At 49.1% G+C, this 25214-nt stretch overlaps 2 protein-coding genes across 2 annotated transcripts; both read left to right on the top strand.

Moving 5' to 3' along the window:
* Positions 1-11376: 11376 nt before the first annotated feature.
* On the top strand, positions 11377-15203 carry dusp2 (dual specificity phosphatase 2). The gene is made up of 4 exons (XM_088906551.1): positions 11377-11884; positions 12851-12981; positions 13778-13997; positions 14582-15203. The coding sequence occupies exons 1-4, from the start codon at positions 11491-11493 to the stop codon at positions 14794-14796; spliced, it is 960 nt and encodes a 319-aa protein (XP_088762677.1). The 5' UTR covers positions 11377-11490; the 3' UTR covers positions 14797-15203.
* A 3115-nt stretch (positions 15204-18318) lies between these two features.
* Positions 18319-24820, top strand: LOC148839304 (uncharacterized). Its single transcript, XM_088929202.1, has 10 exons — positions 18319-18376; positions 19011-19109; positions 19196-19279; positions 19500-21149; positions 21467-21592; positions 21904-22040; positions 22151-22442; positions 23124-23249; positions 23756-23892; positions 24728-24820. The coding sequence occupies exons 1-10, from the start codon at positions 18319-18321 to the stop codon at positions 24818-24820; spliced, it is 2802 nt and encodes a 933-aa protein (XP_088785328.1).
* The last annotated feature ends 394 nt before the right edge of the window (positions 24821-25214 follow it).

Genomic DNA, 25214 nt, shown 5'->3' with positions numbered 1-25214 from the left:
TAGAAACTGGACACAGGCAGACCTGGCTGCCCAGAGAGGACAGGTTCAGTGACCACAGCCTGGCCATAGAAACTGGACACAGGCAGACCTGGCTGCCCAGAGAGGACTGGCTCAGTGACCACAGCCTGGCCATAGAAACTGGACACAGGCAGACCTGGATACCCAGAGAGGACAGGCCCAGTGACCACAGCCTGGCCATAGGAACTGGACACACACAGACCTGGATACCCAGAGAGGACAGACTCAGTGACCACAGCCTGGCCATAGGAACTGGACACACACAGACCTGGATACCCAGAGAGGACAGGCTCAGTGTCCACAGCCTGGCCATAGAAACTGGGCACAGACAGACCTGGACACCCAGAGAAGAGAGGAGCAGTGACCTGCAGAAAATAGATTTGAAATGTACACTGCTACAGATTTGAAGTACACATCAAAAGAAAAACTTTGTTGACCATTCCACAAATTTAGGCAAATTTCCAACAAGCTCAAAGAATCATCAAGCTCCCTCATCACCACCCCCTCACCTCCAACAAAATTCCCCACAATCATCTCTAAGTCCCGAAAAGCTTTGAATCAGCACTTCCAGGCCATTCACAGAAACATATTAACGTGCTGGAAAGCTTTCAGTTCAAAAGCAAGACTGCAGTGAATTAAAACAAAAGTACAAGACCACATCAGCATCTCCGAATTAGTTATTCCTGTCGCTGCAGCTAGTGGTGAGCTCTGGCCACACATTCCTCTGCCCTGGGTGTGATGTGGTCAGACCAGAGAGAGAGACTTTGACCTTCAGCCAGTTTTAGGGAAAAGAGTCGTCGCCGAGCAGAGAACAGAGAGAGAGAGAGACAGGATTTCCACAGCAGGCCCGGCGGGCGAGAGGCGGCCCAGAGTGAGCGTGCCATGACATCACCGTGGTCACGTGACCCACCCATGTCAAGGAAAAAGGATGTGAGAGACAGGCAGGGGAGGCAGAGGAAAGGAGGAAGAGAGACGAGCTTGCTGAGCATATTGTTGAGCCTACAGTATCTCTAGGGGTTCCAGCTCTGAAATGATGTGCCGCATCAGGTAGTATATAAACATCAGCACAACCAGCAGCCCTATCACCCTGCAACTCACAACTGGCAACCCACTGAACCCACTCAGCAGGTGTGAGCCTGGTCAGTACCTGGATGGGAGATCTCCTGAGAAAAACTAAGGTTGCTGCTGGAAGAGGTGTTAGTGGGGCCAGCAGGGGGCGCTCACCCTGTGGTCCATGTGGGTCCTGATGCCCCAGTATAGTGACAGGGACACTATACTGTAAACAGGCGCCGTCCTTCGGATGAGACATAAAACCGAGGTCCTGACTCTCTGTGGTCATTAAAAATCCCAGGGCGTTTCTCGAAAAGAGTAGGGGTGTAACCCCGGTGTCCTGGCCAAATTTCCCATTGGCCCTTACCAATCATGGCCTCCTAATAATCCCCATCTATGAATTGGCTTCATTATTCTGCTCTCCTTCCCACTGAGAGCTGATGTGTGGTGAGCGTTCTGGCGCACTATGGCTACCGTCACATCATCCAGGTGGGGCTGCACACTGGTGGTGGTGGAGGGGAGTCCCCATTACCTGTAAAGCGCTTTGAGTGGAGTGTCCAGAAAAGCTCTATATAAGTGTAAGCAATTATTAATTATTATTATCGGAAAGGCACAGCTGGTGAGTTGGGTGTCTATCTGGCAGCGCAAAGGCTCTGATCTCACGGTGTGTAAAAACCCATGGAGAAGTCAGACTAGGCCGACTGGTACGCAGACTGGCACGGCAGCACACCCAGGGAAGGACAGACGTTGCGGAGGTGGCGGGGCAGCAGGAGAAGGAGATTCTGGGAAGGCGATGGGGTCAATCCCTCTTGGGTTTTCCGGGGATTATGAAGCTGGCAGTGGATTAACTCCTGGCATGACGCTAATCCACGCTAATCCCACCCTGATCCCTGCAGAGAGAGTCTTGCCACCAGGATGGCAGATAGGAATGGCGAGAGTGAGGGGGCGAGGAGAAGACCGGGCGTGTGAGGGCAGTAGAGAAAGGGCCAACGGAGGGGGGGGAGTGAGAGAGGCAGAGGATTTTGGGAGATGGAGAAGAGAGACCCTGACGAAGTACAGTCTCAGTGACCACAGCCTGGCCATAGAAACTGGACACAGGCAGACCTGGATACCCAGAGAGGACAGGCCCAGTGACCACAGCCTGGCCATAGAAACTGGACACAGGCAGACCTGGATACCCAGAGAGGACAGGCTCAGTGTCCACAGCCTGGCCATAGAAACTGGACACAGGCAGACCTGGCTGCCCAGAGAGGACAGGCTCAGTGACCACAGCCTGGCCATAGAAACTGGACACAGGCAGACCTGGCTGCCCAGAGAGGACAGGCTCAGTGACCACAGCCTGGCCATAGAAACTGGACACAGGCAGACCTGGACACCCAGAGAGGACAGGCTCAGTGTCCACAGCCTGGCCATAGAAACTGGACACAGGCAGACCTGGACACCCAGAGAGGACAGGCTCAGTGACCACAGCCTGGCCATAGAAACTGGACACAGGCAGACCTGGATACCCAGAGAGGACAGGCTCAGTGACCACAGCCTGGCCATAGAAACTGGGCACAGACAGACCTGGATACCCAGAGAGGACAGGCTCAGTGACCACAGCCTGGCCATAGAAACTGGACACAGGCAGACCTGGATACCCAGAGAGGACAGGCTCAGTGACCACAGTCTGGCCATAGAAACTGGACACAGGCAGACCTGGCTGCCCAGAGAGGACAGGCTCAGTGACCACAGCCTGGCCATAGAAACTGGGTGACACAGGCAGACCTGGACACCCAGAGAGGACAGGCTCAGTGACCACAGCCTGGCCATAGGAACTGGACACAGGCAGACCTGGATACCCAGAGAGGACAGGCTCAGTGACCACAGCCTGGCCATAGAAACTGGGTGACACAGGCAGACCTGGTTGCCCAGAGAGGACAGGCTGTGCTCCCACTGCCAGCGGGGAGAAATAGAGACAGAGGTGCACTTCCTACTGCACTGTGACAGATACTCTGGGATTAGAGAAACATTCTTCCCGAAATTCAGAAATCTAATCCCAGAGTTCCCACACCTGCCAGAATCACAACGGGTCCCAATCCTACTGGGAGAGGGAGGAGGGAACTCAGTTGATCTGGCAGCCCAGTATGTGATCTCCTGTCACAGCCTGAGGAACAGTGGGTCTGTCTCCCAATAATGCTCAATATGTTTACTGTATATGTAAATATTTTATGACATGTCTCTGTTGTAAATGTCTGTAATATGTCTGTAGATTTTATTTTACTTTTATTTTATGTTTTGTTCCATGTTAATTTTATTATTTTCATTTGCTTTGGCAACACTGATTGTACCCATCGGTCATGCTAATAAAGCACCTTGAATTGAATTGAATTGTTTGGGGAGAAAGCACGCAGGAAGACCGGGAGAGAGTGAGAGTTTAAGTGAGTGAGGCAAAAGAGCATATACAAAAGACAGGAGGAGAAGACTGTTTAAGAGATTCAGCAACTCAGAAGAGTTTGGGAGAGATGAAGAAAGAGAATAAGAAAGCAAAAGTAGGACACAGAAGGGAAAACACGGAGCGTGGGAGAGTGACAAAGACAGAAAGCAAGGGAAAACAACATACTATTTTGTCCGAAACTGTGATCATTGAAGGAGTATTTCATATAGGCCTTTTTTCCCCACGTTGAGCACTGACTACTGAGGAGAGACGCAGGCAAACTCCGTGCGTGTGTTCTACAAACACCTCACACAGGAACTGAAACACCCAGGATGCACCAGCCTCTTGCCTTGTTTCAGTATGTCATGTGACCGCGCCGGCCTCAGCGGTTGCCGCGACAATGGAACTGATGAGCAGAACGCCTCCACTACCTGTGTCACAGGAAGTCAGCCAGCCTCTTCCTGTATCAGTGCGTGAGATGCACAGCCCCAGGCAGAGGAAGAGAAAGTGGGGGTGGGGAGCAGAGAATGGTGGGAAACAGTGAAAGGGAGTAAGAGAGGGAGGCATTTCACTTCTTCCAAGCTTTATTAACAAAGAGTGGCAAATCTGACATTCCTACCACACTCTTAACAGCACTTAACGTATCGCAGAAGCTTCAGAGCTTTAAAACTACTGTTGAGTGATAAAAAAAGTTCAGATATAATACAAAAAAACACTGTACCAATAGATACTTAAATGAAGTCTGTTAAATGCTAAAAAATCTAATATTAAGCAAAATCTATAAATTCTATAATAATAGAACCAGAGAGATAAAAACAGTTTTGTGCTCTGAAAGTCCCACACTGCTTGATCGAAAGCCCAGATCAGGCTAAAGGTATCCAAGTTCTGCGAGGCAGTTAAAGTTGAAGTCCAGGCAGCTCTGTGGACAGAAAGAGACCAAATTCCTAGGCCAGACTTTCCCAGTCCTAATGATCATCAACAGGAGAGCAGCCAGCAGACAGGTGCCTCATAGCTCTCTCAAAGTGCGTTGATATCCTGTCTCAAGCAATTTGGAATCGCCTGTTGTGTGTTTTTCACATCTTGAGTCGCCGCTATAAATCCCAAGACCGTACACAGGGAAAATGAGGAAGTGTAAGCAGACTCTTCCCACGTGCCCACCTTTCAGCCAATCATCTTTTAACGCGTCACAGGAAGCACAGCCCCATACGGGAGGATCAAAGCTGATTGGTGGAAAGGTGGGTTCCTCGCTGATAACACTGTGAGCTCTAAGGCACCACTTGGAGAACCTGGGTCACGATCAGCTAGTGACAGGACCCAGGCTCGAACCTGCTTTACTGGTTGAGTAACTCAGGAGGCCCCATTCTGCCCTGGTTGAGGCTGGGGGAGAGGAGGGAGATGAGGATGCTGTCATATCGTGCCACAGTGAGCGCATACTGGAAAAGGCCGGAAGAAAGGAGGGAGGCAGTGGACTGAGAGGAAGAGAGAGAAGGGCGAGAAGGAGACGGAAAACTGTTCAGACTGGATGGACTGTTGAATTGTGTAATTTCTTTGGTGGCAGTGATGTAATTAGTTATGCTGATAAAATAGCGAGATCGAGAGAGGAAAGGGAGCACAAAGACATAGGGATGAGAGAGGAGGGAGAGGGAGAGAGCAGGGAGATGTGGGTGACAGAATGACGTCTGTCAGTGGAGTACAAAATCGATCCCTATAAATATTTGTTTTGTGATAAATACCTCTTTTATGTATTTCTGTTGATGAATAACTTTATTTTCCTTGCAACCACATATCAGAGGCAGCTAAAACCTTTATTATTCTCTCTTAGCTTTTCCTTTTAAGCTGCAAACACGAATTGCTTGATTGCTAACTGTGAACCCACAGCGATACAGTGATTGATCTGTCCTGCTCATGAAGGAGTATTTGGGGGACCGAGCCGGGGAGGAGAAGAGAATGAGAGAGTGGGTGGAGGAAGAGTGTGAGTGAGAAAGCTGGAGGAGGGCAGAAAGCTCCTGTCTCACCCACGGGTGATCTCAGGCTGCAGAAAGGAGACAGCATGGCAGATACAAAGGGACACAGCTCTGGGTTTGAGTCAGCCCGAGAGGTCTGAAGGTGAGTCACAGCACATTTCCGTTGTAACGTTTGCTGTGGAACACGATTAATATGTCATAAATCACAGTACACTGTAGCAGAGTGCAGTGAAACTAAATCAAGAGAAGCAAAATAAATAAAGCCAAGATTAAATTAGGGTAAAGCGTAGCAAAATGCTGTAAAATCATGATTTAAACAAAGTAACGAATACCAATGTGTAGTAAAACCATTGTTTTCAACAGTAAACTATAGCAATGTGCCGTAAAACTAGTGTTTTAAACCCCTCCACAAAAAAGAGAAAACTATAGCGAAGCCTTTGGAAAAAAAAGAATAAAACTAGATGTCAAGCAGACGTACTGTACTGTGCGCATTCTGCAATAAACCCCTACACAGCACTCCCCCTCTCTCTTGATTAGTCCAGACCTCTTCGTGTGCTGCCATACTGCTTCATAACTCCCACACCACCCCCTAAAATCCCCCAGTTTCCCCCTTTCTGATGTGTCCCAAAGTCACCCACACATGTCTCCCACGCATCGTAGTGTGCAACACTGCCGGACACACTCCAGACACACAATCTACTGTCTCACACTGCTGGACACACTCCACACACACAATCTACTGTCTCACACTGCCGGACACACTCCAGACACACAATCTACTGTCTCACACTGCCGGACACACAATCTACTGTCTCACACTGCCGGACACACTCCACACACACAATCTACTGTCTCACACTGACGGACACACTCCAGACACACAATCTACTGTCTCACACTGCTGGACACACTCCAGACACACAATCTACTGTCTCACACTGCCGGACACACTGCACACACACAATCTACGGTCTCACACTGCTGGACACACTCCAGACACACAATCTACTGTCTCACACTGCTGGACACACTCCAGACACACAATCTACTGTCTCACACTGCGGGACACACTCCAGACACATAATCTACTGTCTCACACTGCCGGACACACTCCAGACACACAATCTACTGTCTCACACTGCGGGACACACTCCAGACACACAATCTACTGTCTCACACTGCGGGACACACTCAACACACACAATCTACTGTCTCACACTGCCGGACACACTCCAGACACACAATCTACTGTCTCACACTGCCGGACACACTCAACACACACAATCTACTGTCTCACACTGCCGGACACACTCCACACACACAATCTACTGTCTCACACTGCGGGACACACTCCAGACACACAATCTACTGTCTCACACTGCCGGACACACTCCAGACACACAATCTACTGTCTCACACTGCCGGACACACTCCAGACACACAATCTACTGTCTTACACTGCCGGACACACTCCAGACACACAATCTACTGTCTCACACTGCCGGACACACTCCAGACACACAATCTACTGTCTCACACTGCCGGACACACTCCAGACACACAATCTACTGTCTCACACTGCGGGATACACTCCAGACACACAATCTACTGTCTCACACTGCCGGACACACTCAACACACACAATCTACTGTCTCACACTGCCGGACACACTCCAGACACACAATCTACTGTCTCACACTGCCGGACACACTCAACACACACAATCTACTGTCTCACACTGCCGGACACACTCCAGACACACAATCTACTGTCTCACACTGCTGGACACACAATCTACTGTCTCACTGGTGGGCTCAGGGAAGCTCTTTAGAAATGAGTACTGAAGGCACTGTGTTACACAAAGGGTTGCAGGAGCAGGAAACAGGCAACCTGATTAAGTCTTTGAAGCCCATACACCCATATTACTTTCTAGAAATAGTTGGATGAGACCCTCGGATCAGTGAACTACTACCACACGTTCTGTATGGGTTGAATTTCCTCCTCTCGTTTGGAAGTGTCAGAGTGGTGAATACTGGGACATGTACAAAAGGACATTAATATTACCAGTTTACATACGTTTTATCCCTCTGCAAGATACTGTACACCTTCTTCTGGACATCAGCATTGCTGAACCCCTAGGGTTTGCAGTGTTGTTACCTCTGAGTGCACATACTGTACCACAAGACACGCATTCTAAGATATCCTTTTTTTCAGGATACAGATATTTAAATTGTCCTACTGCCTTAAAAGTACCCTAGATCGGTCGTTCCCAACTTTTTCCCTGCAGGACCGATGTATCTTCTGGTTTTGCTCCAGCTGAGAAAACAACAATGTTCTACTGTGGGCATATCACTATTTGAAATTAACTTTCAGGTCCTAAAAGGTCAGGTGGGGTTTCTCACTGCTATCAGCCCTGTGCCATTTTTCAAGGTTCAGAACTGTCCTCATTCAAGTGTGCTGCCTGAAATATATTCATCCGAATCGCTGCAGGAGGAAACAATGCCTGTTGTCCGGTACAGTGCCACTCCCACTGTAGGCGTGTCCTGGTATGATGCCACTCCCCCTGTGGACATGTCCGCTACAGGGTACTCTTGCTTCTGTTCATCATCAATTGGTCAACTAATTAGAGCTGATTAGCTAGAAATAACAGTGAGCAAATCGAGGAGAGGCTGCCGATAGTTCTGTATGCAGATGTTATCGGCATCTGTAACCCTGATGTTAAATAAAAGAAATAAACAAGCAAGCAGATCAATTATGTAATCAGTCAGCAGTGGAGATGTAGAACTGGAATGAAAACCAGCAGACACGGTGCTTCTCCAGATCCAGGGTTGTGATCAACTATCTAGAAACACATGAATATATGCTAGGAATGTACAGATATAAAGGTACAAGGAATATGGGAATACATACTGGATTATGCAGGATCAAGAGCACTTGTAATGGGCAGATCTTACCAGCGTCTTACTGGTTTCTCACCTTTCTTAGCTCCTGGGTGCTTAACCCAACTGGTTCATCACTGTTTCCTGGAACTAAAGCCTGCAGCTATTTATAGACACCTGTAGGACAGACTCACATGAACAGCATATCCCACAGGTGGTGGGCAAACATGTACACACACAGACGCGGGCACATCGAGTCTCTTTACACACACAACGACATCCTCCCACTGACATCACCCCTGCACACTTACGTCTGAGCGCAGTCAACGGAACATGTCTGCGTCACCCTCTGTTTTTATTCTTCTTTTCGGTGCGCCTGCGACTTCCTGGATGTCTGCTTTAACCTCTCCACCCCCACTCCCCGCACACACAGACACACACTCCAACAGCACTGGCAGCTGCTGTTAATGAACCCGGCACACTGTCTGCAAGTCCCCCGGTCCAGAGGCCAGCCTGCTTCCTAGACTCTGAAATGTGCCTTTTCTTTTAATTGAGGTTTAGTATGGGGTGTAGGATGTGGCATCAAGCTCATGTTTTCCCTTTTTTTGAAAATATGCATTTGATATGGATTCATGTAATATACTTGTGTATTTAAAAACTTCAAAGAGCTTTATTGGCATTAAATAAATTATTATTGAGAGGCTCCCTCTCTGTTCCTCAGGCTGCAACAGGAGATCACACACAGTACCAGGCTGCAGCTCTGTTTATCTATAACATATATATATATATCTATATTTATCTGTTTTCATGGCTGTGATAATCATGTGAAACTCACAGAGGAGCATCGTCTTTAAATGAGCTCCCCTGGGAAGGACAAGCCTTGAGACACAGTATAGTTGCACAACACTTCGTATGCAACCTGTCCACATAATCTACTGCTCAACACTTCTGGGTACATTCTGCATACACTGACACAGACACATACTGTACATCTACACACACAGTACCCTGCCGGACACCTGTGGACATGATCTGCACACACAAATACACACATTCTACTGCTGAGCACAGCTGAGCACATTCTACACACACATTACACTGCTCAACACTGCTTAGCTCATCCTGCACGATACACAAACACACAACATCTGCTGAACACGGCTAAGCAGTGCTGGCCCATGTGACTGGCCAGGCTGAGCCCACATTAACAGACCGACAGAGGGGGTAACTGGCCCTTTTCTCTCTATTTCCTGAGTCTGGGTCTGAGTTTAGATTGCTGCCGGACCCCTGTGTTAGATTACTGCCTGGAGATGTTTCTGCTCTAATCTGGAGCTTCCGAAGGTGGGGGGGTGTTAAAATCTGTGGTCACTAGCCAACTGGCAGAGCGGGTGCCGAGAGGAGAAAGGGAGAGGGTGATGGAGTGCGAGAAGGGGAGAGGGAAGGATCTAGAGACGGCAGCAGGAAGGAGGGGGAGGGAGGGAGGGAGGGAGGAGGAGAGAGTTCTGGTAGGATGTGCGGGTGATCCACTGACTGACACACCCTCCCACCAGGGAGTTTCCCTGCACACAGCCCCACAGGGACGTATCCACAGACTCCAGGCGGGTAAGCAAGAGAGGAAGGAGGCTGCTCAACGCCTCCCACTCGTTTAGATTGCTAGTAGCTAATGCCTCTCATCGGCTTGTGTGGGAACAGGTACAAACGAGAGGCCGTTCGGCCCATGTGGTCATTAGTAACTGATTGATCTGAGGATCTCATCCACCCTTTTTGTGAAAGTAGCCAGCGTATCGGCTTTATTAACACGGGCAGGTGACTTGTTCCACACTCCCACCACCCTTTGTGTAAAGACGCAAAGATGCACCACCTGATCCAATCAGAGGGTCTCATCCTTCCATTTCTAGAAATAAGCCAGGGTAATGGCTTCAATAACATGGCTGGGTAGCTTTCTCCATACTCCCACCACCCTTTGCGTAAAGAAGTGCCTCCTGTTCCCAATGCACTTCTCGGTACTTTTCAGTTGTGCTGTGGTTCATGTTTTACGGCCCCTCCTTGTCTAACAGTGGTCAAGGTGAAGGGGGTTGTACAAAAGGACCCAGCCAGAATCATGCCCCTTCATACACACATACCTGGGTCGGAGAAACATTAATAAGACCCCCCCCCACTTTAAACAAATAGGGAACAGGGGTCAATGGATGGAATATGGGTTATTGAAGGTTTGTGGAGGAGGTGGATTCAGTTTTCTAACAGACGTGGGTTAGTGGGTTAGGCACTTGGTCAAAGAAAACAGAGAAAGAATTTAGGAAAAAAGGACCCCCCCCTCACCACCACCCCCTTCTTCTACAGAACATCTACTCTGACACTGGGAGACCTGGACCTGAACCATGTTCCTCTATCGCACTACCTCTGAAAAAATAAAGGAAGAAAAAGGTATTGGGGTGAATCAGCCGTGATTCAGTGGAAGTCGTTTTATGAGAAATCGGGCTCGTTCTTAAGAAGCCCACAGTTTAATTACCGGGAGTTTTATTACGAAAATCTGCTGCTGCCGCTTGTCCGCCGACTGCTGATGTCATCAAATCACACACACGCGTACACGGGGCGGGGGGGGGGTATCCCCAGAGCTCCACGTGCTGGCAGGCGATGACGCCACTAACCATATATGGCTCGCCGACAAAGAGCGCCCGCCGCCATACATGGAAGTTCCGTCCGTGACGTTTTTTCCTTTTGTCAGTTGAAAAGAGGCGGGGCCCTGTGGGCAGGCTGCGCTTATAAAACTAAGGGCCCGCCCCACTCTCGCCTGTCTTTCACAGCTGTTACACTAAGGAGACAAAGGTCGAGAGGGGGAAGACAGCCAGCCTCATCTGCGTGACATCAAGTATACTGTCCTGTACGCTGGCGTAGCTTTTAAACGGAGCCATACACTTAAATACCGAGTTCATGAACAACTCCATCCGTACCAAAAACAACCAACGTGAAAAAAATCACCTCTGCCATCAGTGGTCCACCAAGTCTACATTAGTGAAGTAAATAAAAATAAACTGAAGTATATTGAAGGGGAAGGGAGCTGTCTTTTTCCCCCAAAAGAAAAAAAAAACAGTGAACACTACTTTCCAGAAGAGGAACACGGATTCGGGGATCTGTTGTTTATTTTACCGTTAGTTTTCCCGTGATGGGATCGACCAACGTGCTGGATATTGAGGGCGGCGAGCTGGTCCATATCCTGCGGACGCCCCGCGACCACTTCTCGTCCGGCGGGTGCGTGGTGCTGGACTGCCGCCCCTTCCTCTCCTTCTCCCGGGTCCACGTCCGGGACTCCCGCAACGTCAACTGGAACTCCATGCTGCGGCGGAGGTCGAAGGGGTCGGCGGTGAGCCTGGAGTGGATCGTCCCGGACAAGGCGCTGCTCGCCCGCCTGCGCGGCGGGGACTTCTCGCCGGTGGTGGTGCTGGACGAGGACAGCCGGTCCGTGAGGGACCTGAAAGCCGAGAGCCTGGCCAGCATGCTTCTGAACGCCCTGCACGGCGAGCTGGAGCCGGGCAAATCTCAGATCTGCTTTCTGCAAGGTACATCTCGCCTAATAATAATAATAATAATAATAATAATAATAATTAAAAAAAACTACTGTTACTAAATAACTACACAAATCCCAGTAAACGTTTTGAATTCGCCGCCTAGAAATGGTTTTCGCCGTATGTGAGTGCGTGTGTACGAATAAAAAAGGTTTGGGGGAAAAAAATAAAAGTTTTGTTATTCTGTCGTTGGTTTACGGGCTAATTCTAAAATCATACGTGTTTCTCTGGTAAAGCGATCGGCAGCCGCAGTCTGTTTTACAGTGCTGTTCCGAAAACTGTCAATCAACATTCAGAAAGATGGAGAAATTAATTTAAGAATTACATCTTATTCGATCGAATAAAGTCAGGTTTCCAGCGCTTATTGTGGTGGACCTCGTACATACTTTGTTGCCTTAACGGAAATCCAGGCAAAAGTTTATTTCTAAATTAATAAACCTGATGGGTTTATAATATTCTGTGTCATAATATCGATTTAATGCTTAAACGCTCAAATTCATAATGTTTCCAGTTAGGTTTAAAACTGTACAGAATTGTTTTATTAGTTGAAGCGGTATTAGAATAAATCGAGTAGCAGATTGTTTTGTCATCAAAACGTCTACGCATCTAAAGCTGAAATTTTAAACCCGCTTTTATTATGATTGGCAGCAAGTACAACTTGAGAATGAGCCGTCCGCTTCTGTGAACCGCGAATAATGAAGAAATAAATACGTTCTAAACAAAGTTTCTTTTGTGACACAGATTACTATATTTTTGCTCTCAACGCTAAGACTTCGTTTTCAAGTTTTTTTTTTGTATTGTTACGCGGGCTGTGCGTATTTTAAACAGCTTCGTGTTTTATTGTAAAGCTTCAAGACGAATGCAACGTGTTTTTTTTTAAAACAAACATTTGAAACAAATACGAAGGAATGAGTGTTTTGTTCTGTAACATAATAGTTTGGTCTTTCTCGGTCATTTTAGGGGGATTCGAGGGGTTCTTCGCCTTGTGCCCGGAGCTCTGTGTCCATTCCCCGGGTCTCTGCGGTGGTCCTGCCGCGCCCAGAGACGCCGAACCCGGCGTGTCCGGCAGGAGCACCCCGCTGTACGATCAGGTGAGCCGGGAGTCCGAACACCTCACCAAACGAAAATGCTTTGTGAAATGAAGTGTCGCAGTTCGGCTTTGGAAAGAGCTCGGTCAAAATTAAAGGTCGATTAAAAGATGATCAAAAAACTATTTTATTATCATATACGAACTGTACGTCAATCTGTCAAACGGTTTTGCAGACTGACGTGGGCGTCGTGCTGTCGTTTTGCTTCCAATATTACGTTAGCTAAATGTGTGTTTGTACTGTAGTTTAAAGGCAACCCTTACTTCGGAGTAGGTATTTAATATTTACCACTGAAATATGTATTACTTGAACTTTGATACTGTGTTTTAATACCGAAAGCAAAATTAACAGGGTTATGAGCTAATTGCGATAATAGCTACAGTTCCAGCAGTTCAATATTATTGTACTAACTGCGATGTTCGTAAAGGAAACCCCCAAAGATACCAGTATTTGTACTTAAAAAAACAGTAACACAATTTACTGTTTAAGTCATTAACACCTGTTTTTGTCTAAGAGGAGTCAGTTTCAAGCAAGAGAAATACGTTTGGAATTAAAATTTCACTGCCTTTTGCTGAATTGCTGAAATGACAACAGTGGTAATAATCGAGGAGATATCCAGCAACAGTAAAAGCCGTGATATTGGCGTTACTGTAAAATATTGTTGCAGCAACAGAGCTAACGACGGCGCTAGCAGTTGGGATAGCGAAAGCAAGCGCGGTCCTCCTTAAACGGGGCGCCAGTCCCAGCGCGGAGCGGGAGAAATAACGGAGTTTTTTTTCTGCTGCCGTGTGATTGGCAGGACGGCCCCGTGGAGATCCTCCCCTTCCTGTACCTGGGCAGCGCCTGGCACTCCTCGCGGCGCGAGGCGCTGGCGGCGCGCGGCATCACGGCGGTGCTGAACGTCTCCTCCTCGTGCCCCAACCTGTTCGAGGGCGAGCTGCGCTACAAGACGCTGCCCGTGGAGGACAGCCTGGCGGCGGACATCAGCGCCACCTTCCCCGAGGCCATCGGCTTCATCGGTGAGTCGGGGAAGGAAGATAATGATAATAATGATAATGTACACATACAATTTCTTGCATTAGGAATTCGTCTTTTCACATACCCCAGCTTTCTCTCCATGAGACACACAGGCAGGGAGAGAAGCTTGTCTGTGTCAGAGCACAGGGTCTGCCATTGTACAGCACCCCTGGAGCAGTTGGCATTAAGGGCCTTGCTCGGGGGCCCAACGGAGTAGGATTACTCTGCCGGCTGCAGGATTTGAACCGGCAACCTTCCGGTCACAGGCACAGAGCCACCGCTCCACCCGGGTCCGAATAAGGCGCCACGAAGAAACAGGCCCCAGAGGAAAGATACAACCTAGAGGCAGGCAGAGAGAGCGATTGTAAGGCTGATTAATCAATAGGTGAATCAGATATCCGTGGTGCCCCTTGACAGACAGAGTTATTCAGGTGTGATGATGATAGCAAGCTGCAACCCCTCTACAGTTCTGTAAACCCTTCCCCCGCTCCTCCAGATGGGATGATTGTGTTCATTTGCGGACAGCCGGTAGGAGTTGTTACCCCAGTGCTTGCTGACTCACGTGGGCGCTCCCTTTGTGTTGCAGACTCGGTGAAGGAGAGCGGCGGCCGGGTTCTGGTCCACTGCCAGGCGGGCATCTCCCGCTCGGCCACCATCTGCCTGGCCTACCTCATCGTGTCGCGCCGCGTGCGCCTGGACGAGGCCTTCGCCTTCGTCAAGCAGCGGCGCGGCGTCATCTCGCCCAACCTGTCCTTCATGGGCCAGCTCCTGCAGTTCGAGACCGACGTGCTGTGCCACTGAGCGCGCCCCGGCCGCGACGCGGGCGTCGGGAACAGGCCGTGTGACCTTCCCCTCCCCCTCCCCTCTCCTGGGTCTCTACGCGAGGCGCAGGGGACAGCACTTCCTGCTTGGTTTCCTGCTTGGTCCTCCATGTCCGCGTCCTGCGGGCAGGGAAGCTGGCAGGGGGGGCTGGCACCGGAACAAAGAACTGGCGGGTTTCTGGGAGGCGCGCGGGACTGGACGCGGACTGCTTTGGACACTGCTGCTGAAGCAGGTTTTCCCAGGAGTCTTCAAGAACAGGGTACCGACGAGGGGAGGTGGGGTGATGAGTCTTCTCCGGTGACCAGACTGTTCTGTTTTCCGAGGCCCCGCGGGCCGCGTGCTGGCGCGCGGGCCAGTCTGCGACGAGCGCTCGTTCGGGCCCCCGAGAGACAGTGGCCAGCCCAGGATTCGAACCCGGGCCATTTCAGTATCCTGTCCCTGCGGAATCTTTTGTTTGTTTTGGGGGTGGGGGGGGGAACTCAAATTAGGGCTGTTTGAATGCAGGTGGACGTGATACACAATTCTTTGAGTTTTTACCAGAAATCTGGGACTGAAATGCCCTCGGAAACTTGAACTGGAGACCATCCGAGCTGTTCAAACTGAGATACGGGACACAAGTCCTGGCTTCTTTGAGCTGTCTTCCATTGTTACAGTGATGCCAATCAGACTGCGAGAAGGCTGTGCTGGGTCTGTCATCACCCATGTGCCCGCCACATCACACCCATCCAATAGAGTTTGGCGTCCCCTGCCAATAACACTAACTGCCCCTTTACTACAAAAGATCTCAAGGGTTTTCCTGCTGGTGCTAGGATCATTGCTTTTATGTAGCCCAGTACAAGATTTTGTTTTCTGGTTGTACAACGAATCACAAAAACATCAGGGTTGCCTGCGCTGCCGGATCAGCTAGTCCTGTCTGCAAGCTCGGACCGGTGCCAGTTATCATCCTGAGCTGGATGAGATGAACACGAACTGTGGACCATAAAAGCAATAAGCACAATCAAACTTTCTTGTGCGGTTGGATGGAGAGATCGTGGGCACCTTGTTCACTACTAGAACGGCCTTTTCTTTCCACGTACACACACACTGCATTGTTCAGAAAATGCATCAGATGCTAAATTTCGGCTGGGATCAGTATAAAATGGGTATCTTGCGGGGGGAAAAAAAGCAATAACAATATTTTCTATACCTGTAACGTCTTTGTTACACTTGAAGAGCTCTGTGTCATATTCCCTGGAGTTTTCACAATGAAATAAAGCTAAAAGATGCCGAGGCGTTCAACATGCCATATACAAACTCTAAGACTTAATCTAAGAAAGAGAACTGCCATACCCCCAGTCTGGGGCGAGTGATTTTATTATTCTTATGTATTTATTTTTTTAATTTTGATTTTATTGCTCTGTGCAAATCGGTATACGTCGCTGCGATTTCTGTGTAATTGCACTGCACTTTATTTCGACCTGAATTCTTGTTTATATTGGTTCTCCTACCTTTTTATACACATTAAAAGAAAGTATTTAAATATGAAAGAAGTGACTCCATTCATTTTGTTGCTTGAGCGTTATATTTCCACATCATATTGAAGCATACTGTCTTAAATGTAAACATCTCTGCTAGCATCTGATGTCCTTCTGTGTCTATTTTAAAGTTCTGTCATCGTCATACAGATCCCAGCCTGGGGACAGCTGTGAGATTCATCCAGGTGACTAAATTCAATCCAGGGTACTCACTTTGTGGATCTTGTTCACTTTCCTGCAGTCCTTTGACTCCTCCAGCACCTTTAATTGTTTTTTATGCTATTAATTGTCAATGCAAACAATTAACAGAGTGATTGTGTGGTGTTCCAATCCTGCTACGGAGGATTTGTGGTTCCCTGAATTCAAACCGTGGATCTCCAGTCCAGTCCAGTTTCTGAATGGCCGTTGTGCTCAAGCACACAACTTCCAGAGAGCCAGATGATTTCTAATTATCTTTCCACCTCAGCCCTTAATTATCTAAATTAACTAATTGTCTGCCTAATGGGGAACAGTTGAAGCCTTTCCTTGTTCTGGAGAAGCTGGAGATTTAAAGACGCAGGCACAGTGCTGCCTCACAGACTGGGGGCTCTGGGTTCAACTCCTGACCTGGGGTGCTGTCTGTGTGGAGTTTGCATGGTTTCCCTGTGTTCAAGTGTGCTTCCTCCCACAGATGAAAGACATGCCGGGATGTTAATTGTCTTCTGGGAAAATAGACCCTAGAGTGTGTGTGTGTGTGTGTCTTACTTCTCTTCAGGGAGTATCCTGCCTAGTGGCTGTTGCTTGCTGGGATAGGCTCCGCCTCCCCCGTGACCCTGAATTGGAAGAAGCAGTTAGAAAATGGATGGAAAGATAGAGCACCTGTGGGACTGTAGCCCTCGAAGACCAGAGCTGGGCTCTCCAGGCTGTTGTGTCTGCAGTGTGTCTCTTCCTCAAACCAGGATCCCAGTGGATCTGGAGAGCCCCAGTCCAGTTTAATCCAGTTATTATTATAGGATCACCTATAAGATGATTAAGAAAAACAGTTGATAAAAAAAATCATCTGTTGTTCAAATATTAGATATTACATCAGATGTTCTAATGAAAGGAGCTCTGGTCCTTGAAGGCTGAAGAACATGCTGTTGGACTTTTGTTCCAAATGACCTCTATGTTGGGACAGCACAGTGGCACAGTAGTGAACATTGCAGCCTTGCGGCATTTCCTGGGTTCTGGGTTCAATTCCTGGAATGCTGTCTGTGTGGAGTTTGAATGTTGTCCCCATGTTCACCTGGGTTTCCTCCCACAGTCCAAAGACATACTGGTAGGTTAACTGACTGCTGTGAAAACTGGCCCTGGTGCGAGAGTGTGTGTGCCCAGCGATGGACTGGCATCCCATCCAGGGTGTATCCTGCTTTGCGCCCATTGCTTGCTGGGACAGGCTCCGGCTCCACCGCGACCCTGAATAGGATAAAGCAGTTAGAAATTGAATGGATAGATGATCTCTGTGTGACTTAATTAAACACTTATTTAATTGATAAAAATTTAATTGTTCCAAGCCTTTAGTAATGGATGATTAAAAGGTTCCATAAAAACCTCCAAGACCAGGGTTGGAGACTCCCTGCCATAGAAACTAATATTTATCATTCATGAGGCGGTTTTGAGGAGGCACTTAAGAATTCTCGCTTGTATAGAAGAGTACTGTATCCCTCCCACACACACCAAACGGTTCATTAACTCATCAAGACTACAACTGAAGAACAAGGATCAGGTTAATTAATTCAAGTTAATTCATTTCTCTTTTCCCTCAACTAACCAAAAGAACGAGTGATAACAAACACCTGTGACTGAAGCAGGCTCGTTAATTGTTTTCACCTGAGGGTGAACCCAGTACGGGTTAAGTCGTATTACACTTAGAAGACAGAAGGACAATATAAAAGCTCGAAGGGCGGTAGCAGACGAAGTATCTCGTTTCCTCTTCTTGTGGTAGATGTGCCTCTGAATCGCCGCTGAAATGGGGAGTGCAGGAGGTTTGCTCCGTCTCGTTTTATGTCTGCTTTGGCTGGAGGAAGGTACGTAAGGGTGAATTCATTCTTCACCTGTTGGCGGCCGTGACGAAACTGAGTTGTTAAAGCAGCGTATGAAAGAGTGAGGAATTTCTTTTCTCGAAGCTTCTAAACTTCTCCCAAAAAACAGCACCCAAGCCCGTCGATGCTGTGTGCGTAAAAGACCGCTTTAGATCATGCATGTATCCGAGCTGCCCTGCTTTACGGATAGGCAAAATGGCACTATAAAGTGACACGCTAGTTTTCTAAGAAACTACTCCGATCGAGTACAAGGCGGCGACGGTCAATTCGTTTGATTGTCTGCAGGAACGATGAATTAGTGACCGCGCTCTCTTTACTAGGAATCTCCTTTTATTGTTTGGCCCCAAGCTCTCTGGGGAAAGTTATCCTAAACTACAGAAAAGCGTACTTTGACGTCCACGTAAAACGCGGACACTGGACAGGAGACTCGGACGCGGTTAGCGCGTTGGTACAAGGAAGACCACGCCCCTTCACATGAGCTCACAGTTGGTTTCGGGTCCATTGGGGAAAGACGGCCCGATCGGCAGTATCCTTGTACGGAAACTATTGCTGTATTGTTTGTTCATCGTGTGTCCCTCCAGCCTAAACTCGCTGTGTATCTCTCCCCCTCCCCCCATAGTTATTTCGTTACCGCTGGAGAGAACGCCCGCATTAGGCGCGCGAGCGCGGTACGGTTTCCGGTCACGGAAGGACTGGTGGGCCCACTTTCATGGAAAAGGTATCTTCACTTCCTCTGTGCTTTGGGGAAATTGCCTCTGCTGTTGCTGCTGCAGACTACTGACTGCAACTCTTTGACTTCCTCAGCTCTGTCTTCCATTCTGAATGAGGCAGTGGAGGAGAGTCCACGAGCAGCTTTGGCTTCTCTCAAGGCCATAGATGACATCCATACAGGCAGGTGTTCACACCCGGTCACGGATGCCACTTGCTCCTATTACTGGATTGCTAGCAAACCATGGGCTTAATTCAGTGGCACAGTGGTTCATGCCTACAGAAAGCGGTATTAGCCATATTGCTGTCTAATTCTAGCCATTCTCTGTAACGCGTCAATATGACTGCTTCTAAGACTTCTAGTTCCGGTGAAATTACTTGTCCTCTTCTGAATGTGACCACATCTCCACAGGCTTCCTGAAGTCCTCCTCCTCCAGACAGGAGGCTATGCTGCAGGATTCTGGGCTACAAAACTCTTCCAGCTCCCCTCTGCCCTCATCCAGTCCTGCGAGTCCAACAAGCCATCCTTCTTCCATAGGACGCGTGTCAGAATCATCCTCTGCTGTTGCACAAAGTACAGTGGTCCCGATAGCAGCGGTTCCTACAGAGCCGGCTGAGCTACAGCACACCTCTAGCAGTGTGGCTGGTAGGACTGAGGGCCATGGGGGCTTGGTGGAGCCTACAGGTCCCAGTACTGAACACTATGCTTCTAGTACTGTGGGTGGTAGCAAGGTTGAAATGGACTGGGTAGGGCCTTCAGTGCACAGTACTGAACACTATGCCTCTAGTACTGAGGGCCATGGGGGCTTGGTGGAGCCTACAGGTCCTGGTACTGAACACTATGCTTCTAGTACTGTGGGTGGTGGCAAGGTTGAAATGGACTGGGTAGGGCCTTCAGTGCACAGTACTGAACACTATGCCTCTAGTACTGAGGGCCATGGGGGCTTGGTGGAGCCTACAGGGCCTGGTACTGAACACTATGCTTCTAGTACTGTGGGTGGTGGCAAGGTTGAAATGGACTGGGTAGGGCCTTCAGTGCACAGTACTGAACACTATGCCTCTAGTACTGAGGGCCATGGGGGCTTGGTGGAGCCTACAGGTCCCGGTACTGAACACTATGCTTCTAGTACTGTGGGTGGTGGCAAGGTTGAAATGGACTGGGTAGGGCCTTCAGTGCACAGTACTGAACACTATGCCTCTAGTACTGAGGGCCATGGGGGCTTGGTGGAGCCTACAGGTCCTGGTACTGAACACTATGCTTCTAGTACTGTGGGTGGTGGCAAGGTTGAAATGGACTGGGTAGGGCCTTCAGTGCACAGTACTGAACACTATGCCTCTAGTACTGAGGGCCATGGGGGCTTGGTGGAGCCTACAGGGCCTGGTACTGAACACTATGCTTCTAGTACTGTGGGTGGTGGCAAGGTTGAAATGGACTGGGTAGGGCCTTCAGTGCACAGTACTGAACACTATGCCTCTAGTACTGAGGGCCATGGGGGCTTGGTGGAGCCTACAGGGCCTGGTACTGAACACTATGCTTCTAGTACTGTGGGTGGTGGCAAGGTTGAAATGGACTGGGTAGGGCCTTCAGTGCACAGTACTGAACACTATGCCTCTAGTACTGAGGGCCATGGGGGCTTGGTGGAGCCTACAGGTCCCGGTACTGAACACTATGCTTCTAGTACTGTGGGTGGTGGCAAGGTTGAAATGGACTGGGTAGGGCCTTCAGTGCACAGTACTGAACACTATGCCTCTAGTACTGAGGGCCATGGGGGCTTGGTGGAGCCTACAGGGCCTGGTACTGAACGCTATCCCTCTAGCCCTGTGGCTGGTAGCACCAGGGACCAGGTGGGCTGGCAACATGCTGCAGAGCAGTCCACCTCTATAAGCCCCCCAGTGCAGAGCAGTAGTGCTACTGGGCCCTTCGACAGTGCTGATCTCTGCGACTTTGAGTTGGATCTGTGCAACTGGACCCAGTCTGCTGCTGACGAATTTGACTGGAGTCTTCACCGGGAAAGGCCAGACACCAAGGACCCCTGCCACAGCAAACCTGGTAGGGATAGGACCAGCTGCTGTCTTTCACATTGTTCCATTAGTCTGGAAGCACAAGTAAGGATGGGCCTGGTCTACCCTTAAGTGTAATGGTTATGGACTTGGCACAGTCCTCAAACTCTGAATGGTTCTCCTGAGTCCAATTTGTACTGGACTCGGGTTTTAAAGGAGTCCAAGAACAAAATTCCTCCATAGGTTATGCTTGAATCCCATTAATGGTAAAAATGGGTTAGTTGGTTTTGCTTCCAGGCTTTATGGTAATTTTTAACTTCCCCCATGAAACTTAAAGCAGTGTTTCCTGATCTATTGCCCTCCCAGGACAGTACCTGTACATCCAGGCAGCATTCCCACTACAGAGTGGCCAGACTGCGGTGCTGCAGAGCGGGGAGCTCTCTGGAGAGGTGTGCCTGTCCTTCTGGTACAGCATCTTCGGGCCAGGAGTGGGTAAGTTGGGAGGTCCCAGCCAGCTGATGGTACATCTTGTAAAGCTCACTGTGGCTTGGGTGGTGCACTGAGCCCAGGGATTATCTAGGGTCTTCTCAAAGTGTAAGCTTTGTGCTAGAAGCTCCATCAGTGGCAACAGGGGGGGGGGGGGAAATCATCACTGCTACGCGTTTCCCTTTTTTATCAAATCGAATGAGGGGACCACCATGCATGCAGAGTGTACAGTCAGTGGTGGTGGGTGGGCTGAGTGGAGTTGACTAACCTTGAAAGGCTAATCCTGTCTACGTGATCTCCTGATGCTTTACCCACAGGCTCCCTGGCGGTGTACGTGCAGTCTCTGACATTCCCCTCTGGCCAACACATGGTGTGGTCTGACAGTGGGAGCGAGAGCCGTCTGTGGTATCTGGAGAAGCTGGACATCAGTGGGGTGGGGATGGAGAAATACAGAGTGAGTGCACTTCACCTTAAGTCTTTTTTTTTTTTTAATCCTAGATGGTTTGACTCTTTTCTAAGATGACTACAGTGTGATTCATTGCGATCCCATTTCTCCTCCCTTAGATCCTCTTTGTGGGCACCATTGGCAACCGTTACTGTGGCGATGCTGCCCTGGATGATGTGCAGGTTCAGAAGGGGGTGTGTCTGCCTCAGCACAGGCCTCTGCACTTCAGGAGAGCGGAGCGGTCTGGCCCTTCTCCAACATCGGGCACCACTGCCAGCTCAAACACCACCAGCCTCTTCTGCAGCTTTGAGGGCTCCCTGTGTGGCTGGAGCCAGTGCCAGAGGGACAGCTTTGACTGGAGGCTGCATGCTCCCCTGGCACCACGGCAGGAAAACTGTATTCAACAGAGAGGTAAACTGGAGCTTGGAAACCGGCTGCACAGCAACTTCGATCTGCTTCAGGCTTTCCAACCTGCAGGCTCTATGCCAGTTGAATACTGCGGGGCCACATAATGGCTCCTGCTTTTTAAATCAGGAATGGTGGCATTGGAAGGTCTGAGTTGGGAAGAGTGTCCTGATAGAGGAATATCAATCACTCCTGCTTCCAAGGAGATGAAGGGTAGTTCGGCTTTCATTTAACCCTCACTACTGAATGATCATGTGAGCTGTCCATGGAAATCCACACCACTCAGTTTCTGCCCAGACCGGATCCATCAACAGGATAGCTTTATTCCTCCCCCTGTGTGTCATACTGGCAGTGTAACTTTGTACTGCTTGTTTCCCCAATCGGATATTTTGCTGCCTTATTGTTCTCTTGCTGTTTGCACAATTTCTAGTACTTTGTAAAGGGGTCTGCTGGGCCAATGGTTTGATGACCCAAAGGTTAGCACTTTCTGCTGTAGAATCTTGAGACTGATCAAAACTAAACCTGCTGGACAATGAATCTTCACTCCTGCTGTCTGCAGTGTTCCTATGCAGCAGGATTCGCAGGCAGGGGTCTATTGCCCGTCTAAATTCCTGGAATGGGGGGGGGGAAACGGATGGTTGTCCTCTAACCCCGAGCTCAGCCTGTGTTCTCTCTCTGTGCTCTCAGAACAGTACCTGTACATCATGGCTGCCTTTCCGCGGGAGCATGGGCAGACGGCAGTGCTGATGAGCCCTGTGCTGCAGGAGTCCGTGTGCCTGAGCTTCTGGTACAGCATCCTGGGACAGGGAGTGGGTGAGTACCTGGGGCTGAAACGGTTTCTGAGTTACTTCTGCCCATGCTGCAGGTTTAACGGCCAATGTTGCGCGCACGCCCCCCCCCTCCCCTTAGTTGAACAAGCCACTACATTGACCCAGTGAACTTGCATTTCTCGGAATGTGAATGCCATGAGACCTGAAAGTAAAAAGGAAGCTGAAAAACTAAACCAAAACCTACTGTAACACTGTTCTAAAGTGAAGGCTTAACACTTAAATTCTACGCAATGAAACTACCAGTGTCTTGCTTTTCTCTTCCTCTTAAATTGATTTTTGGGTTAGGTGGGCATGTTGCTGACTTATTCCTAAGCTTGGGGTACTTCATGTAAAGGGGTGTGGGGGGGGGGGGGGGGAAGCTGGAAGGCCATCCAGCTGGTCTTGCTAGTGGCTTTAGGAAACAGCTGGATGAAAATTCCTGCAAATAAAGGAACTGGTCAAATGACCTGTTCCTGACCCTGCCAGTATTGTCCTCTTTGCCCCCCCCAGGCTCACTCACGGTGTACATGCTGTATGCCGACACTCCTGATGACTGGCACAAGCTGTGGGTGGGCCGAGGCAGTGGACGCAGGACCTGGGCCTGGGCTGAAGTGGAGCTGTACATGGAGCCTGGGAAGACCTTCCAGGTAGGCCTCTGGCTGCCTACCTAGGGCTGCTGGATAACTTCAAGCAGGGAGCCAAGTTAGTGGAGTTGAAGATGCTCCATTTCTTTCCAGTGTAGGATTAATATCTTGACTGGATTATCTTCTGGAGTTACCAATCCTTTATGGTATGGACTTACCCTAAATCTGCAGCACTGGAGAAGTGGTTTCTATCCCCTCTCCTACAGAGCAGCAGTGCATCTAGCTCTTCACTGCTTACCCAGTTCTGTGACAACCTGTTGAGATGATCTTGCAGGAGGCACAGGTTGAGCTCTGGTCTTGGGTTTGAGCCTGGGTGACATCGCTAGATGACTGGGGTTACCCTAAAGGTTGCATGCAACTAATGGAGAACCCTTGAGGGGAGGGTGGGGTTAGTTGACTAGGGTTTTTGGGCACAGTGGACTCCCAGGTGCTTGCAGTCCTGTTGGTGAGGAACCCACCTCTCTGATCCTCTGGTATGAGGCTATGATGTTGACAATGGTAGGGCTGAAGTAGCAGAGTGAGGAAGAGTAGGCAGAGTTATCCTGTCATGGGGATTATAGTTGTGAGCCAAGGGAAGAAATCCTATTGCTACCCTTTGAGTAGAACAATTTCCAATTCTACTTTTGGAAGAAGTCCCATGTATGCTGGCTAGTCCCTAAAGAGGAATACTTTAAATGGATGTTGAATCCAGTCCAGTATTGGTCAACTTTTCCTATGAAAACATGCTGCTGTTACTTTGCAGGGAAACCTGATTTTTTTTAATACTTGTAATTTTTTCCACCTGCCTATAGAATCAATTGTTCTGTTGTCCTGAAATTCCTTTATTCCCCCACTGAAGCTCCTTCTGGAAGGGATGATCCAAGAGGGCTCCTGTGGAGATGCAGCAGTGGATGATATCCGGGTGGAGAGTGGACACTGCTCACGGAGATGAGAACACTTTCCATGCTTGAAAGACTGGACCAATAAACTGCTTAAGCGGACACTGTTGTGCTTACTGTCCTTACGTGTGTGTGTGTGTGTATACTGGGGAGGGTGGTGTAGTTGGACACTTCCTATTCTACTTTTGTAAAGTAGAGCTTGTTAACAGTCCTGTGCATGTCTTTCAATATGGGCCATGGTCTTGGATCATAGAGGCCATTCACAAGTACAGGAAAAAGCACCCAATACTGGTTATTAATGGCCCAGCTGGACTAAGAATCAGGAGGAACAGGGTAGCTCCAGCATCAAGATGTGGGAACTCCTGGCTCTGTACTTTCCAAATCAACCCATCTGCTCTATTGCTCTAATTCTAATGCTTTTAGTGTCCAGCTGTTTAGATATGATTT

Source organism: Atractosteus spatula, chromosome 2 (assembly GCF_055471065.1).
Source record: "Atractosteus spatula isolate fAtrSpa1 chromosome 2, fAtrSpa1.hap1, whole genome shotgun sequence".
Lineage (NCBI taxonomy): Eukaryota > Metazoa > Chordata > Actinopteri > Semionotiformes > Lepisosteidae > Atractosteus > Atractosteus spatula.
The sequence above is the reverse complement of the archived record's forward strand: the minus strand, read 5'-3'. Positions and strand labels throughout refer to the sequence as shown.

Coding starts and splice junctions, on each gene's coding strand:
- dusp2 (XM_088906551.1), top strand. CDS start 11,491: ATGGGATCGACCAACGTGCTGGATATTGAGGGCGGCGAGCTGGTCCAT. Junction 12,982..13,777: donor GCACCCCGCTGTACGATCAG/GTGAGCCGGGAG, acceptor TGTGATTGGCAG/GACGGCCCCGTGGAGATCCT. Junction 13,998..14,581: donor CGAGGCCATCGGCTTCATCG/GTGAGTCGGGGA, acceptor TTTGTGTTGCAG/ACTCGGTGAAGGAGAGCGGC.
- LOC148839304 (XM_088929202.1), top strand. CDS start 18,319: ATGGGGAGTGCAGGAGGTTTGCTCCGTCTCGTTTTATGTCTGCTTTGG. Junction 19,110..19,195: donor GGCCCACTTTCATGGAAAAG/GTATCTTCACTT, acceptor TGACTTCCTCAG/CTCTGTCTTCCATTCTGAAT. Junction 19,280..19,499: donor GGCCATAGATGACATCCATA/CAGGCAGGTGTT, acceptor CTGAATGTGACC/ACATCTCCACAGGCTTCCTG.